Source organism: Anabas testudineus, chromosome 11, assembly GCF_900324465.2.
Source record: "Anabas testudineus chromosome 11, fAnaTes1.2, whole genome shotgun sequence".
In the NCBI taxonomy this organism is placed as follows: domain Eukaryota; kingdom Metazoa; phylum Chordata; class Actinopteri; order Anabantiformes; family Anabantidae; genus Anabas; species Anabas testudineus.
This window is the reverse complement of record NC_046620.1, coordinates 13,016,321-13,034,077: the sequence shown is the minus strand read 5'-3', so window position 1 is coordinate 13,034,077 and position 17,757 is coordinate 13,016,321. Positions and strand designations below refer to the sequence as shown.

At 37.8% G+C, this 17,757-nt stretch overlaps 3 protein-coding genes and 1 pseudogene across 4 annotated transcripts in view; 3 read left to right on the top strand and 1 right to left on the bottom strand.

The window, feature by feature from the left end:
• The first annotated feature begins 1,287 nt into the window (after positions 1-1,287).
• On the top strand, positions 1,288-1,777 carry LOC113154836 (annotated as a pseudogene).
• A 2,000-nt stretch (positions 1,778-3,777) lies between these two features.
• Positions 3,778-4,267, top strand: LOC113154766 (lactose-binding lectin l-2-like). The gene is given in 2 exon segments (XM_026349133.1): positions 3,778-3,960; positions 3,962-4,267. Coding segments are annotated over 2 exon segments (489 nt in total).
• A 1,404-nt stretch (positions 4,268-5,671) lies between these two features.
• LOC113154732 (lactose-binding lectin l-2-like) lies at positions 5,672-6,160 on the top strand. Its single transcript, XM_026349084.1, has one exon. The coding sequence runs from the start codon at positions 5,672-5,674 to the stop codon at positions 6,158-6,160; it is 489 nt and encodes a 162-aa protein (XP_026204869.1).
• Positions 6,161-7,798: 1,638 nt separating this feature from the next.
• Positions 7,799-17,757, bottom strand: part of rapgef5a (Rap guanine nucleotide exchange factor (GEF) 5a) — a 41,804-nt gene continuing 31,845 nt past the window's right edge. For both annotated transcript variants that reach the window (XM_026348227.1, XM_026348228.1), the window contains 15 exons: positions 17,595-17,673; positions 17,215-17,359; positions 15,861-15,952; positions 15,689-15,719; positions 15,449-15,527; positions 15,049-15,198; positions 14,188-14,285; positions 13,403-13,525; positions 12,785-12,963; positions 12,607-12,697; positions 12,477-12,527; positions 12,273-12,360; positions 12,103-12,167; positions 11,557-11,611; positions 7,799-11,255 (listed from right to left, as the gene is read on the bottom strand). In XM_026348227.1, coding sequence (XP_026204012.1) covers positions 11,137-11,255; positions 11,557-11,611; positions 12,103-12,167; positions 12,273-12,360; positions 12,477-12,527; positions 12,607-12,697; positions 12,785-12,963; positions 13,403-13,525; positions 14,188-14,285; positions 15,049-15,198; positions 15,449-15,527; positions 15,689-15,719; positions 15,861-15,952; positions 17,215-17,359; positions 17,595-17,673 — 1,445 coding nt within the window. In that variant the 3' untranslated portion in view covers positions 7,799-11,136. The remainder of the gene's footprint in view (positions 11,256-11,556; positions 11,612-12,102; positions 12,168-12,272; positions 12,361-12,476; positions 12,528-12,606; positions 12,698-12,784; positions 12,964-13,402; positions 13,526-14,187; positions 14,286-15,048; positions 15,199-15,448; positions 15,528-15,688; positions 15,720-15,860; positions 15,953-17,214; positions 17,360-17,594; positions 17,674-17,757) is intronic.

Genomic DNA, 17,757 nt, shown 5'->3' with positions numbered 1-17,757 from the left:
AAAAGACTCTTCATGTGATATAAAGATGAGGGTTCTTCCTCAGTGGTAGAGAAAAAAAGAAAAGTCTGGATTCAGTCTCAGGCAGAGCTGGGACGTTGAAAAACTCTTCATGTAATAGTTTTAACTTTCACTTTAATACAATATCTGTCACTTCTGTCCTTGAGTAACACAACACCCTGTGACGTGACACATACATTTTTTGTTTGTGTTTTAAAATAGCAGTTGAGTTTTGCATGAGGGGAGATGTAATCACTGCCTAAATATTTAAATAATGAAGTCTTAACTTGTTAAGTTAAAAATGTGGATAAATCTCCTATAGTCAGAAATGAACTCTTTACGTTGATGATCAACACAATAAATAAAAGTTAGAGGAAATGAGCCAAATGCAAGAAAGTTCTTAAGAAGTGTTTGTCTGAAAATTTACCAGGAACAAGGACGTTTAAGAGAAGTAATAATTGTTGCACGTGTTGCATGTGTTTACCTAGATAATTATATCTTTATTGTATTTTAACAATGCTTATCAACATTAACGCATCAAAACAGGCCTGAGAGAAAGGAAAGGAAAGAAGGAAGGAAGGAAGGCAAGGAGGAAAGAAGGTAGGAAGGAAGAATCAATCATCTTTTACAGTAGTTTATGAAACCTCAGGTGATGTTTTTAAACTTGAGAGTAAAGTTCAGCAGGAGGAAAGAGAACAGCATCATCACTGGACAGTTTTAAAATGGGTTAGTGTTGATGTTTACAAAGAGATGATACCTTCTTTCCTTCCTTCCTATCAGGTCTGTTTTTTGATGATGATAATGTTAATAAAAAATTTTATAATCTTATAAAGATATTCTATATACTACTACTACTGTTAATGAATAGTGAAGTATTATTACTTCTCGTTAACCTACTAGTTCTTGGTTAATGTTTAGATGAACACTATCAAATGAATGTTTCTCACTACTGTGCTTTTATTCCAATACATTATATATATTAATGTTATGTTAGTATATTATATTCTATATATTTTTCCCGTTACCTTGAGTTCTGTAGAGCAGAGGTGGTAAATTTACTCCAGTGTTGTACTAAACTAAACATTTTGTGAGTTAGTGGTTTTCACATTTTGTTGAGTGTTTGCCAAGTGATAGTGACATCAAACCACCAGCAGAGACTCCCTCTCTGAAGCATATAAAAGAAAGTGACCGGCAACCTGTCTCTGCAAGATACTTCTGAACATCCTACAGTGCAGATAAACTTCAGTTGTACTCATTGTACTCTAAAGACTCTGAGACTCTCTCAGCATCATGCTCTTGTTCCTCTTCTTCTTCGCTCTGGCTCTGGCTGCTGTGTCTCCTGCAGATGTTCCTGCCTTGAAGCTGCAGCGTGGAAACTGTCCTCCGTTCTGGTACAGCTTCAGGGGTCGCTGCTACAAGTACGTCTCCACACGTATGACCTGGGCTGAGGCAGAGCTCTACTGTGTGTCACAGAGGGACCAACCTGGTGTCCATCTACAGTCTGGATGAAGAGAACTTTGTGAAATCCCTGATCATGAACTTTGACCCTGCTCAGGGATACAGCTGGATTGGACTTAGCGACATTCATGAAGAAGGCAGCTGGATGTGGTCTGATGGTTGCCCAGTGAAGTTTGTATTTTGGAGTGCAGGACAGCCAGACAATTATAAAGAATTGGAGCACTGTGGTCACGTCAACTATGAGACAGCACTGAAATGGAATGACATTGATTGCTCAAATTTATTCTCTTCTGTTTGTGCATCTCGTATACTCTGTCCTTAGTAACTGAGAAGGTTTTGTGTTCTGTATTCATGCATTAAACCTTCATGAAGATTCAACTGTGCAACTTTGTTACAGAATTCACTTTATGAACCTTAAAAATATAAAAATTTAGACTTGAGATTTTAAAGAAAACGAATGTAACTATGAGAGTAAGAATTTGACATTAGACTCCAAATGTCAGAAACCTAAGGCTTAATCTGTGTTTAATAAAGCACTTGAAAGAAAAAAAAATATATATATATATATTTTTTTTTTTAAATATATATATATATATATATATATTTTAAAAAAATATATATATATATATATATATTTTAAAAAATATATATATATATATTTATTTTTTTTGTTTTTTTTAAATATATATATATATATATATATATATATATATATATATATATATATATATATATATATATATATATATTTTTTTTTTTTTTATACTTCTACTCCACCCAGCTGTGAACTGACTAAATTAGCTAATATTTATTTAATAAAGACGTGTGATGTGTGGTGCTCAAATAAATGCAACAGAGGCCATGTTGAAAAAGCACTTGATAAGCTGTGGAACCAAGCATCAGTAATAGATTCATTCATCATTATACATAAGGTGATGATTAAATGTAAATGTTTACGTGGATTAAAGACTCTTCATGTGATATAAAGATGAGGGTTCTTCGTCAGAGGAAGAGAAGAAAAGAAAAGTCTGGATTCAGTCTCAGGCAGAGCTGGGACATTAAAAAACTCTTCATGTAATAGTTTTAACTTTCACTTTAATACAATATCCACCACTTCTGTCCTTTAGTGTAACACAACACCCTGTGACGTGACACATACATTTTTTGTTATTCTCTCAAAATAACAGTTGAGTTTTGTATCAGGGGAGATGTAATCACTGCCTAAATATTTAAATAATGAAGTCTTAACTTGTTAAGTTAAAAATGTGGATAAATCTCCTCTAGTCAGAAATTGACTCTTTAGTTAGTGTCAATAAAAAACAAACATTGATGATCAACACAATAAATAAAAGTTAGAGGAAAAGAGTCAAATGCAAGAAAGTGCTTAAGAAGCGTTTGTCTCAACATTTATCAGGAACAAGGACGTTTAAGAGAAGTAATAATTGTTTCACCATTAATTACCAGGTGTTGAACTGTAGCACGTACATGTGTTCACCTAGATAATTATATCTTTATTGCATCATAACAATGCTTATCAACATTAACAAATTATGAAACAAAACAGGCCTGAGGGACAGAAGGAAGGAAGGAAGGAAGGAAGGAAGGAAGGAAGGAAGGAAGGAAGGAAGGAAGGAAGGAAAGAAGGAAGAATCTATCATCTTCTACAGTAGCTTGTGAAACCTAAGATGATGTTTTTAAATGTGAGAGTAAAGTTCAGCAGGAGGAAAGAGAACAGCATCGTCACTGGACAGTTTTAAAATGGGTTAGTGTTGATGTTTACAAAGAGATGATACCTTCTTTCCTTCCTTCCTATCAGGTCTGTTTTTTGATGATGATAATGTTAATAAAAATGTTCTAATCATATAAAGATATATTATATACTAATACTGTTAATGAATAGTGAAGTATTATTACTTCTCATTAACTTCCTTGTTCTTGGTTAATGTTTAGATGAACACTATCAAATGAATGTTTCTCAGTACTGTGCTTTTATTCCAATACATTATATATATTAATGTTATGTTAGTATATTATATTCTATATATTTTTCCTGTTACCTTGAGTTCTGTAGAGCAGAGGTGGTAAATTTACTCCAGTGTTGTACTAAACTAAACATTTTGTGAGTTAGTGGTTTTCACATTTTGTTGAGTGTTTGCCAAGTGATAGTGACATCAAACCACCAGCAGAGACTCCCTCTCTGAAGCATATAAAAGAAAGTGACCGGCAACCTGTCTCTGCAAGATACTTCTGAACATCCTACAGTGCAGATAAACTTCAGTTGTACTCATTGTACTCATTGTACCCTAAGACTCTCTCAGCATCATGCTCTTGTTCCTCTTCTTCTTCGCTCTGGCTCTGGCTGCTGTGTCTCCTGCAGATGTTCCTGCCTTGAAGCTGCAGCGTGGAAACTGTCCTCCGTTCTGGTTCAGCTTCGAGGGTCGCTGCTACAAGTACGTCTCCACACGTTTGACCTGGGCTGAGGCAGAGCTCTACTGTGTGTCAGAGAGGGACCAACCTGGTGTCCATCCACAGTCTGGAGGAAGAGAACTTTGTGAAATCCCTGATCATGAACTTTGACCCTGCTCAGGGATGGACCTGGATTGGACTCAGCGACATTCACAAAGAAGGCAGCTGGATGTGGTCTGATGGTTGCCCAGTGAAGTTTGTCTATTGGGATGCAGGAGAGCCAACCAATGGCGGGGAAATTGAGCACTGTGGTCACTTCAACTTTGGGACAGAACTGAAGTGGAACGACATTAAATGTTCAAATTTATTCACTTCTATTTGTGCATCTCGTATAATCTGTCCTTAGTAACTGAGAAGGTTTTGTTTTCTGTATTCATGCATTAAACCATCATGAAGATTCAACTGTGCAACTTTGTTACAGAATTCATTTTATGAACCGTAAAGAAATCTAAAACACAAACTCAAGATTTTAAATAACATTAATGTAACTGTATGTTAAGACGGATTCTGTCTCAAATCTAACTGTAAGAGGGAAAGTTACAACTTCAAATTTTTAATTTTTGTTTAATACAGCACTTGAAAGAAAAAAAGATTTTGATAATTTAGTCAGTTCATAACTGGGTGGAGTCGATGAAATAAAAATTATAAATAAAAACAATTGTAGTAATTTTACCTAGAAAAATGTGTGATCAGTTCTAAGGTCATGTTACAAAAGAAACAAGCCAGATAAAGTCTATAAAGACGTGTGATGTGTGGTGCTCAAATAAATGCACCAGAGGCCATGTTGAAAAAACATTTGATAAGCTATAGAAACAAGGATCATTTATAAATTAATTCATCAGAATAGATTAGGTGATAATAAAATGTAAATGTTTAAGGGGATTAAAGACTCTTCATGTGATATAAAGATGAGGGTTCTTCCTCTGAGGAAGATAAGAAAAGAAAAGTCTGGATTCAGTCTCAGGCAGAGCTGGGACATTAAAAAACTCTTCATGTAATAGTTTTAACTTTCACTTTAATACAATATCCACCACTTCTGTCCTTTAGAATAACACCCTGTGACGTGACACATACATTTTTTGTCTTTCTCTAAAAACAGCAGTTGAGTTTTGCATGAGGGGAGATGTAATCACTGCTTAAATATTTAAATAATGAAGTCTTAACTTGTTAAGTTAAAAATGTGGATAAATCTCCTCTATTCAGAAATAGACTCTTTAGTTACTGTCAATAAAAAACAAACATTGATGATCAACACAATAAATAAAAGTTAGAGGAAAAGAGTCAAATGCAAGAAAGTGCTTAAGAAGTGTTTGTCTCAACATTTATCAGGAACAAGGACGTTTAAGAGAAGTAATAATTGTTTCACCATTAATTACCAGGTGTTGAACTGTAGCACGTACATGTGTTCACCTAGATAATTATATCTTTATTGCATCATAACAATGCTTATCAACATTATATATATATTAATGTTATGTTAGTATATTAGTATATTATAGCCTATATATTTTTCTGTTACTTTGAGCAGGGGTGGTAAATTTACTCCAGTGTTGAACTAAACTAAACATTTTGTTGAGTGTTTGCCAAGTGATAGTGACATCACACCACCAGCAGAGACTCCCTCTCTGAAGCATATAAAAGAAAGTGACCGGCAACCTGTCTCTGTAAGATACTTCTGAACATCCTACAGTGCAGATAAACTTCAGCTGTACTCATTGTACTCTACAGACTCCCAGACTCTCTCAGCATCATGCTCTTGTTCCTCTTCTTCTTTGCTCTGGCTCTGGCTGCTGTGTCTCCTGCAGATGTTCCTTCATTGAAGCTGCAGCGTGGAAACTGTCCTCCGTTCTGGTACAGCTTCGAGGGTCGCTGCTACAAGTACGTCTCCACACGTACGACCTGGGCTGAAGCAGAGCTCTACTGTGTGTCACAGAGGGCTAACCTGGTGTCCATCCACAGTCTGGAGGAAGAGAACTTTGTCAAATCCCTGATCATGAACTTTGACCTTGCTCAGGGAGATACCTGGATTGGACTCAGCGACATTCACAAAGAAGGCAGCTGGATGTGGTCTGATGGTTGTCCAGTGAAGTTTGTCTACTGGGATTCACGACAGCCAGACAATTATAAAGAATTGGAGCACTGTGGTGAAAACAACCATGGGTCAGAACTGAAGTGGAACGACCATCTGTGTTCAAATTTATTCTCTTCTGTTTGTGCATCTCGTATAATCTGTCCTTAGTAACTGAGAAGGTTTTGTTTTCTGTATTCATGCATTAAACCCTCATGAAGATTCAACTGTGCAACTTTGTTACAGAATTCACTTTATGAACCTTAAAAAAAATATCAAAACGCAAACTCAAAATCTTTTCATTAATGTCACTGTATGTTAAAATAGATTCTTTCTCAAATCTGACTCTAAGACTCTTCATGTGATATGAAGATGAGGGTTCTTCCTTAGAAAAAGAGAAGAAAAGAAAAGTCTGGATTCAGTCTCAGGCAGAGCTGGGACATTGAAAAACTCTTAACAACACCCTGTGACGTGACACACACATTTTTTGTTTTTCTCTTAAAATAGCAGTTGAGTTTTGTATCAGGGGAGATGTAATCACTGCTTAAATATTTAAATAATGAAGTCTTAACTTGTTAAGTTAAAAATGTGGATAAATCTCCTATAGTCAGAAATGAACTCTTTAGTTAGTGTCAATAAAAAACAAACATTGATGATCAACACAATAAATAAAAGTTAGAGTAAAAGAGTCAAATGCAAGAAAGTGCTTAGGAAGTGTTTGTCTCAACATTCACCAGGAACAAGAACGTTTAAGAGAAGTAATAGTTGTTGCACCATTAATTACCAGGTGTTGAACTGTAGCACGTACATGTGTTCACCTAGATAATTATATCTTTATTGTATTGTAACGATGCTTATCAACATTAACACATTATGAAACTAATCATTGGAACTGGCTAACATCTGTGTTTATGACTCTAAAGTAGATAAAACATTGAACAAGCAGGCTGTCTATGACAGGACACCACGAAGGAAGCTGCTGCTTACTAAAAAGAACACTGCTGACCGGAAACAAACAACAGAAGAGAGACACAGACACGAACGGGCTAATATTCCTCCTGAACTACAGGCAGGTCTGATCTACAGCTACAAGAAGCACCTGGTTTAAGTGTTCCTGCCAAAGGGGTGTCGTCCAGTTAATAATTCACACAACTTTTCCACTAGCACTATGATGATTTTATGGTTGTTCTCAAAGACATGAAAGATCCAAAATTGTTTTGTGGTATTATTTTACATCATATTTGTCACTACTCTTGACTTAGATGAAAATTGTTATGACAAATGCAGAAAACTATGAAATTCCAAAAGGTTCATATACCTTTCCTTGCCACTGTATTTGTAACTCTTGAGTTGAGTTATAGATGAAAGTTACTCTTTTGTTACATCATACCTGTCCTTAAATATTTTTCTAACGGTTTAAAATGTGATTAAGTTTTAGTCAAGCCCATATAAGGGTCACTCAGGTTCATTTAATACCGGTTGTTTCATTCGTTACATGAACTTCAACGTTCAACCTTTGTTGCCGTCACTGGCAACTCGTTTTTTCTTGAAATCCATTATCACATGATCCAACTGTCAGTTTACACATAAACTTTCACACATAAATAAACATCGTTTTTAATTAGTCATGTTAACTGAACATTTCACTAAGGTGAGTAGTGAAAACGTCCAGTTACCACGACTCAACGTCCAGACTTCACCTGGATGACTGAGAATCTTCACCAACAATCAACACTGTGATCATTTTCCCAAGTGTTCACAGCTAGACAGTGTGTTCAGATGAGCTAAAGAAAAAACACCAGCTCACACTGAGGTGTCACATAAAACCTATAATTTATTCATCTTCAGTAAAACTTTGACATAGTAAAATGCAGCTTTAGAAAAGACATGTGGCTTCAGCAGTCTGAAGTTTAGGGGACACGAGGGGTGACGTATTGCTTAGTGGTTAACTTTTTTTTTTTTCCATATTTAACAGATAAATAATAAGAACAACATACCAAACATCAGCATATATTTACAGATGAACAATATTACAATAGTACAAAGCCTTCCATGTGCCCTCTCTTGCATTGTGAACTTTGAACTTGCATTGTTCTTTTTTTTTCTTTTACCATGCAAAAAAATCTTTACAGTCATAGAAATGACACTAAATACAGTCCGTTACTAAATACAGTCTCCTGTTGTTGTTTTTATTCTTGGACGAGCATCCTCCCACTGGTTTGCTCTTCTTCCGCCTTCAAGTAGCCTCAGGACAGAACAAGGACTTTTACATTGTAGCTTTGCAGCTTCAAACCTCAAACAGTTTTTCATCTCAAGTGTGCACTATGACGCTGTTGACCCTCTGCACATAGCACATTGTCACCTCAGAAGTACAGTACGTAAACAATATCTTACAATAAATAACTGATGCAGCACAATTACTCTGCCAATGAACACAATAAGCAGAGGCCTGTCTGTGCGTGTGCACATCATGTACACGTTAATAGTAAGAATCACTACCACGGGGGCCACTGAGGGACACTGAATGTGAAAAAGACCACGGCTCGGATTGATCAGCGCTAGCAGCTGAATCATCACAAAAAGCATTTTTAAAATGAGGCCAGACTGTACATCTCTGAAGAGAAAAAAGAAACAACACAGCGTTTCACTGACACAAGAAAACCAGAAGAAAACATCATCGCTCGATTGGAATTGTGCCCTTTCTGCCTTTCTTGGTCTGGTTTGGCTAGGTTGGAAAACTCTAGGTAGATACAACTAGAAAATCAGTTGGATGACTTCATCACACGTCTCCACCTATACTACTGTAACAGTAGCTTAGCATTTAGCATTACCCCCTAACTTTCTCTGGAAGCAACTGGGGCTCCCATTCATTAAGTTCTATTATCTGGCATTAAAGGAGAACTACATTTTCTGAATGTGTGAATCATATCAGACACTTATATCGGTGAATACAGCAGTGCCCTCAACATTGGCACAGGTTGAGAAACTGCTTTACAAATAGCTCATTGCACAAACAATAACTAATTAGTGACTACGTGTGTTTAAATTGAGGCCTCACCTTTGAATTTCTTTTTGCTTCTTGGCACTAAAACAGTTTGGGAAATTTGTGTGTCCTGTTGAATGAGCTCTGTTGCATGACAGTGTTAAAATGATGATGGTGAACACCGGTGGCAACAACACTTTTACTGTATCGCACAACAATGCAGGACATGCATCGCTACATAACATTTATGTAGGAATCTCAGCTTTGATAGACCTCTCCTATCGTAGCACTGAAGTAACAGCCTGAACCAATTCAGGGAAAAGACAACATACTGTAATACAAACACAAGTACGGTATGACAAATATAACGGCTGCTCATAGCCCTGACGTTTCCTCCCTTCATCCCATGTTGCATTTCTCCTCTACAGAGTGATCCAGTGTGATGATTTTATTACCAAGACAAGCTTTTTACTCTGTGATGTGAATAACAAATGAGATGTTTCACATCATGGGCGAGTCAACAATATGTTTCCAGAATATAAGAACTGGATGTTGGCAGGGGAAATGAATGGCCCTCCACACGTGCATGATTATTTAGCAAAAATGCAGGGAAATTCCCACCAGACAGTCTGTACTGTAATTGTTTGTGTCTTTGATTTCATCGTTTGTGTCCACACCGTGTGCTTCTATACACAGACAGTTCACATTAAGACGACGTCTGATAGGTTATATTTTCAGTCATTAATAATAAACCAATGTGAAAATCTCCTCATAAACATGATTTTGTCAAATAAAGCTATTATTTAAAGTTCTGTGCTGCAGTGTTTTGAGTGAAAATGATAGGGGCTGTGTTTCCATAGCAACATGAGTGGGATAACACACACACACACACACACTAAACTCAGTCATCATACTGTCAGAAAGCATTTCTTCAAGGAGGCATCAGATCTGCTTTACACAATCAAGAACCTGACATCATTCCAGGGCTCATTCAAGCAAATCGAAATCTGTGACATAGAAAGCACATTGAGGATTCCTACAAACAAACCACAAACTCTACTGTGCACCTACGCTGCAGGACTCAATGTGTCATTTGGCACTGAAAAATGAATAGGTCCATATAATATACAATGTAAAATATCCATAATCTATTCACACAAATGTATCAGAGTGCACGAGGAGTACTGTGGTTAAAAGTGGACTTCAAAATGGAAAGAAGAACCAATAACTATTCATTATTCATCAACAGTTTTTGATCTCTGGCACATTCAGAAGAGCTTTAGTGTTTCAAACGTCACACATAGTCGATACGTCCTCCATGTGTCAAAGTATAAGACATGTCAGTGTTACTGCTGAGTCCGAACTAAAGGACAGAGTCTCAGTGAGAACAGGCGGAAAGGTGTGGGTATTTTAAAGCGTTGTACTGCTTCAGCACTGGCGGCTGCTCAAGTTACATAAAGTGCTACAACACAATAACCAAAAAAGCTCCATAACAACACACGTAAATAACCACAGCATGTATCCTGGCTCTACATGCATCACGGTAAAAATGTGAAGTGCAAATGAAATAAACTGAGACCGGTGCCTGGGCAGATTTTAGCCTTCAGGTCTTAAACACATCAAACTCCTCTAAAGACTTTTTTATGTTTGTAACTGAAATGATTAAGAGGTTATCTAGTCTTTGTCCATCTTTGTATCTGATGTCCAGGATGGAGCAAAAAGACTAACAGAAAAAAAGAAATATTTAACCTGCTGAACAGGCTCATAAATAACTGAAGGTTCATCACAAGAACAAAAACAAGGGCATATTACGTCCCACAGATACTGTACAAACTAATTACAGCCTCTTCTCTCTGTCTCAGTCTGGCAAATCTCCATCTTGTTGCGTACAATCTCCTCCTGTAGACAGTTCACATAGTGTGTGTGGAGTGTGTAAATCCTTTATAAGCACATGTTTAGTGTTATAAACAGGTCATGGTTTTTATCAGAACACATGGCACCTTATTGTCCACTTGGCACCACTGCTGGTAGGGGGATTTTGTTGCAGTGTATGTGTAAGTGTGTGACACTTTGCTGTACAAAAAGCGTCCTCTGTGTCACATAGTGGTACAATGTCCACCGCACTGCGTCCAGTGTTCGTGTGCGAGTCTATGAGAGTGCGCGTTTATGCGCGTGGCTCCAGTTTGTGTGACAGTTCAAAAAGCGTCTGCTGATTGTCGATAATGTGCAGCCAGTGAACGCTCGCCCTCACCTCTGCACTGTCGACTCCGATTACCTCATTACCTAAGAGGCAGACACAAAACATACTTATTAAACATAGAAGAAGTGTTTCCAGCTGAACTCAAGGACGCACATTTGGTACAAACACAGTCTGTACATGGGCTTGAAAGAAAAATGAAAGACAGTCTGGAGATGGTTGCTTAGAAACTGTAAGAGAAAACTGAGTGGGAGAGACATAGTTAGACAGAGGTGCAATACACTAACTCAACTGCAGATGGTGGTAGACACCTAATAATGAACAGACCCAAGCAATAATGATCATCATTTGCACTAATTAGACTTATTCAATAACATGAAGACTCACCTGGTTGGTCGCTTTGGCAGTGGCGAATCATTCTCACTGTGTCTGCAATCATATGCTGTTGGTTTAGAAGAAGACAGGTCATATGAGTGCAACACTAAACCATAAATATCGAATAATTTAGGAAAAAACAGCATCTGTACAGATTTTTATTCAAACTGTCAAAATACATTTGATGTAAAATAAGTTAAAATGTGCAGTTAGTGCATTAGTGGACATAATTGTCTTATACAGCTGAAACCAATTAATCGATCTAACTAATCTGCAACTATTTTAATTATTGGTTAATCATTAAACCAGACACATGTGCTTTTTGTTTTACATTAAAATAAACCTGTTTTTAAGTACACTGATACTACAGGAAACCCCGCATACAGCACAACAGCCTCAGCACTACAACAGTCTAGATCAACAAAAGACGTAAGATCATCAATAGCACATGCCTTCATTATCCTACATTTAAAAACAAGAGGAGCGGAGAGTCACATTTAAACCTTTTGAAACACAAGCTCAAACCCAGAGAAACATCACAGAAGTGATTCAACTCACCAGCTTTTCAAAGTTGACCAAGTTGTCGTGGAAGGTCTTATTTCCCTCGTGGATAAAGGTGATATCTAAGGGTAGTAGAGACGCATATGAGGGTTTCATTTACCAAAAACATTGAAGTTTTGATGTGCCAGTGTGTGTGTTTCTCTGTTTGTGTAGAGGTTAGAAAATACCTTTCAAGAGAAGAGGCATGAAAGGGATCTTGGGAGGTTTCATCCTCTTGAAAGCTTCTCTATAGGCTTTGTGGTTTAAAGATGGATCCTACAGAAGAAGACAAGAGGAAAACAGAGAAAAAGAAAAGTAGGTGAGATTCCAAGACACGATTAAAAGAGAAACTGTCACATTTCCCATGTATCTGTGTCTATTCACTGTCTCACCGTGATAAGCTCCAACTCTGAGAAAAGCTTCTTGAACTTCCCCGGACATTTCTGAAAGGAAGGTGTTTGGTCCAAATTAGATGTAAGATACAAATAATGTGTAATGCAGTGGATGCAGACACACACTTACCTCCCAGGTTTGGTTGAGTCGGCTCACAGCTGCCGTGTTAAGACCCATGATGATGGCAAACGCGGAGTTCAAATTTCTTTGGGCTTTACAACTGCAAACATGCAAGCATGTGGAATCTAAGTTCACCCATTAGTTAAATGTGTATCTGTAAATGATCTGTGTCTGTGTGTGTTCTTACTGAGCAGCAATCTTGATGAACTTCTTGAGCAGCTGCACTCTCTTATTGAGTGACACGCACATGAGCACCTCGGACATGACCCACTGCTGGACCTCGTTGCAGCGCTGGAGCAGGACTGAGAGCGCTGCTGTGTGGCCAGTACCAGGTGCTCGACTGAGGGTGTAGTACACCAGCTCCTGCTGCATGTGGAAGGACGAAACAGTATGAGTGAAAGACATTAAACATGTATACCCCTTTCCGTCAAACCAACATTTGTAAATCTACATAGAAATCCATAGAGAAATATTTTAAATAACATGAAACAGATACTGTGAAATAGAATATTGTTTATAATATCTGAAAATAACATTTACATAGGCTACATCTGTGTGGCCTGTGCCACTTTATCTGTCTTCTGCTTCTCTGCTTTCACAAAATAATCAGCTCATCCTGACAGCCACTCAGCTGCAAGAAGACTTTCTGTACTCATGCTCCAACAAGTCTTGTAGAGCATTTGCATCTTTAATGCTTATGTGCCAGCAAAATCTGTCATGAATATGAATTTATTATAAGCTAGACATATATTTATACATGTGTATATGTGTGTGTGTGTCTGACAGAGAGAGAGAGAAAGTATACCTCGTGAATGGATTTGAAGAGGCTCCAGTCCAGGTGTGTGAGAGCAGCTGCCACATCCCACGTGTTGATGCCCAAGAGTCGCACTGGCCTCCTGCTGAGCTCAGCACTGTCCGTTAAAGGAGGCTGTGCATACAAAGAAAAGGTAGGTTACACTAACTCTGTACAGCCACATTATCTCACCTAAAGTACAAAATAAACTCCAGAACAATAAGGCTGGTGGGGAACACATTGTCCAATAGAAACAATACGGCACAGAGCCATTAGGGTAAGCACTTTTTGCTGACATACAAGCAGGACTGCAAGCTGAGAAGGGAGTGGTGATTCTTACAAGGTTATTGTCCTGTCCAACTCTGGTTACAGGTCACCGTATTAACTACAATTGTGCATTTGTGCACCTGACAACTGAGATTAACATTAAACTAAAGAATATGTGGCTACCTGCCTAGTAGCTGAACCTTTTTTCTAATGTAGATAAACTACTTGTTTGTTAATGCCATTCCCAATTAGGCTAAATTATTCAAGAATACACAACTTAAGCACCACTCCATGAAAATACATCAGGTGGGGACTATGGAGAATATTAATTTTCACGCTTGATTTAGCCAGAAGAAAATACAGAGACGACCAACAATATTGGATGAATGCCTAAATAGAGAAATATTTGACAAGTTGTCGTTTGCTTTAAATGTGCAAGGTGCTTTTTTTCGCCTCTGTCAGTGCACAAGAAACACATGGAAAGACTGAATGAATGACATGAACACAAACAAAAGAGTGCCTTTACATACCAAGATCTCTGTGAGATCTCTGCGACAGGCGACAAGCTTTCCCTGTGGGGTCAGAGACTCGGAATACACACAGTCACTGGGCTGTAACACCCTCCTCTCTGCAGAGACAAATATATACAGACATGAGAGAGAAGCTGAGAGACAGATGATGATGATGATAATTTAGATTGAAAAATGTAGAACAGCAATTCCAGACAGGTGGTTGTACCCTAGGTTGTAGTTTAGCAGTTCCCAATAGGTACAAGGAAGGATTAGAGAGAAGATAATGTATTTTTAAAATAAGATTAAACTAAACAAAAACCTGCACATACAACAAAACACTGTTGTTACTCAGAGTGCATGGAAACTTAATAGTAAAGCAGATAAGTCTAAACATATTTCAGAAATATACTAAAGGTAAAAGATAAGCAACTGCTACAGTAACATTAGCTAAAAGGAATTTAATAACTGAATAAAAAACAGGCTAAATGGTAGAAACAAGTAGTTAACATAGAAAGAGCTGCACTATAGAACTAGAGTAGAATTCATCACTAAAACCACTGTACCGGTCCTACGTACAAATCAACCAAACCTAAACACAGATTATTTAAATGTAAGAAAAAACAACAATTAACAATAATTTGATGCAATTTAAAGTGCTTGATAAGAACCATTTAACAAAACATTCGATATTTGGAAAATGACTGCTAGTGTCAATGAAGAAACGCTTCATGTGACCAGACTGTGAAGGTCGTGTTACTTTCAGACAAAAAAGAGTGGGAATCAATGGTGAAGAAAATAAGAGGAATTTTCAAGAGGGAAATTAATGCTTTTGTTAATTGTTTCACTATGCATTGTGCGTGTGTTTCTTTGTGTGTATACCTCCACTGTGTGAGACTACAGCAAGCACCATGTCTTCTTCTGCTCTGTCCATCTTCAGACCCACAATCCTTAGCAGCTCATGGGCTTCTAGTGACGGGTGTGTGTGGACACTCAGATAGGAGTCGGCGCTCACATGCACGCAACAAATAACTGAAAGTTGCATAGGGAATGTTCACAGTAAATTGCTAAAATAAAATACTTCAATACTCATAGTCCAAAGTATTTACAGAGGAATCAGGCTGGTGTCACGTTCTCAACCAGACACAGAACAGAACACACTGAATTTCAACAATTTGCATTAGCACACTGAAATTAACACTTGCAGAGTGTTGTTATGCATAATTATATACAGTGTGTAGTTTATACTGTACAAGTGCATGTGCTTGTGTCTGTTACTCACCGTCTCTAGTCTCAGTCTGTGGACTTCGGAGTGGCAAACTGTTTTCCTTCAAACTTAACTGCTGATACGTGTGTTTACTCTGATAGCAAGAGTGCAAAAGAAACATGGAAATGCATGATACTGTATTTATTTTTCGGTGAATATAGTTATGCATTTCAGACTTAAATATAGTTCTCAAGTGCCTTACGCATTGTAAAGCAAGTTAAATGAAGTATCTACGCACTATTAATTCAGATTTACCTTTTGGTTTGGAGGGCAGTCATCCACAGTGCTATAATAAAGAAGCAAACACAATAGTGAGATAGGTAGCACATGTGGATGAAAATAAACAAAATGCTTAAATAAAACACACCTACAGTGACAGGCACAGATATGCAATGCAAAGTCTTTGTGCAAAGAAAACTCCACTTACTGTCTGCGACGCAGAATCTTCTGAAACTCCTTGAGGTCTTTCTCCAGTGTAGGAAATTCATACAGGTCTTCTAAAACACACCTGTACAGGTTCTATCGGACAGAGAGAGAAGAAAACCTTAGATCCATGATATTAAAACCAACATCAATCTTCTGCTAAAATATCACTGTTTGGTCCAGCAAAAGGTTGGTAGCTGACTGCAGCAATAATATTTGAAGACCTTAGCCTCTAGCTAGTGTCAGACTGTACTTTTCCCCAGGATCATTGTTCTACTGGCTCCATGTTAAACATGTCTGGCAACCTTTTACAACAATCTACACAGTTATAAGACTGCATAAAAATCTTAATGTGCCAGATTATTATAGCTAAAAGAAGGTGTGTTGGAAGTGTTGGATTGTCATATTATTTCAGTGTAGGTACATCTGGGCAAAACGGACACATTTCAAAATGAAAAACCAGGGACAACATACAGTATGTTTTTGTAATTTGAGAATAATCAAGCAATCTTTTAACCCCTAAAGTCCTTATAGTAAGAGCATAAACTTTGTGTTTATTATTCAACCAAAAAAAAAAGAAGGAAGATAAACTATGATATCTTGTACAAATGAGTTTATGGGGATGATCCCACTCAATAAAATTACATGACATGAACATTAAAAGGGTACATTAAATTAATAAACATCAGACATAATCTGGATCTTGCACTTAAATAGGTGACTAGGCACACAAAGCATTAAAAAAGCAGCATGAAAGATCAGGAGGCAGTAACAGCAACAAATAACAAGGATCCAAGCACACAATAAAATCCAAAGATCTAATTTCACACACATTTCCAAACACCTGCTTATTGCTGTCATTGACCCATTGTAGACTTCCCCTCTCATCCCTCTGTTACTAGGCAACTATCACCTGCACTCCGTATGAGATTATATCCACGCCAACCCTCGCACTTTGGTTTCCATGACAACCCAACGCAGTGCGCTGGTGCCGCGGGGTTGTGGAGGGACCAGTGACTGGTGAGTGTGTGGATGTGTACGTTCATGATCTGGTTCTATATCTGCATATATTCCTTATAAAGTCCATCATTTAAGATTAAGGGCTTGAGTAGGTTTAGTGGTGTGTCAGAAGTATAGGATAAAAACATCAACAAGGTTCAAACACAGATCAGGGAAGACTCACACACGTAGGACTTAACTAAAGACAATCACGTTTGCCAACAAAGACAACACAGACACGTGAAATGTGACACACAAAAGTACACCATAGGATCAAACTCATTGAATCAAAGATCTAGAAGAGACAAAGTGACTAGACACATTTAAAAAAGTGATGATGAAGGCAAGTAGTGCCGTACCTTCATGAAGCTCCTGACGTGCTCCTCTTCCTTCAGGAAGTCTTTGTAAAGCCTGCTCCAGTGGGACACCAGCTGCAATACCTTACGTTTCCTGAAGAGAGCATCCTTGCCCTCCTCTTGGCCCCTGCAGCGTGGGCTGCTATAGGTGAAAGTGGTCAAGGAACCAATAATAAGAGTGTGGAGGCTGAAAAAGAGTGTCCATGTCTTTCTATGGTTGGTTTTCAACACCCTAATGCCTTCAGGGTGTTGAAGGGTTAAGACTTGATTTTATGGTACAGACTAGAATAAGTTTTAGGTTTAGATAAAGGTTGGGGTTAGACAGAAAGACTGGTGTTCTGTGTAATAGTGTTGAGATTTGTCTAGTTTGGCAGTAAGGATATTGTCCCAGCAGCGCCTGACAGAGGTCATTGGTGGACATGAACACCAGATAGGTCAACAGGAAGTCATCCAGCAGCATTTCTGAAACATAGGAAACATCATCAGTCACTTCCAAGGCTTTTACCCTTTAATTCTCCCTTGAATGAACAAAAAGGTAAAAGCTGC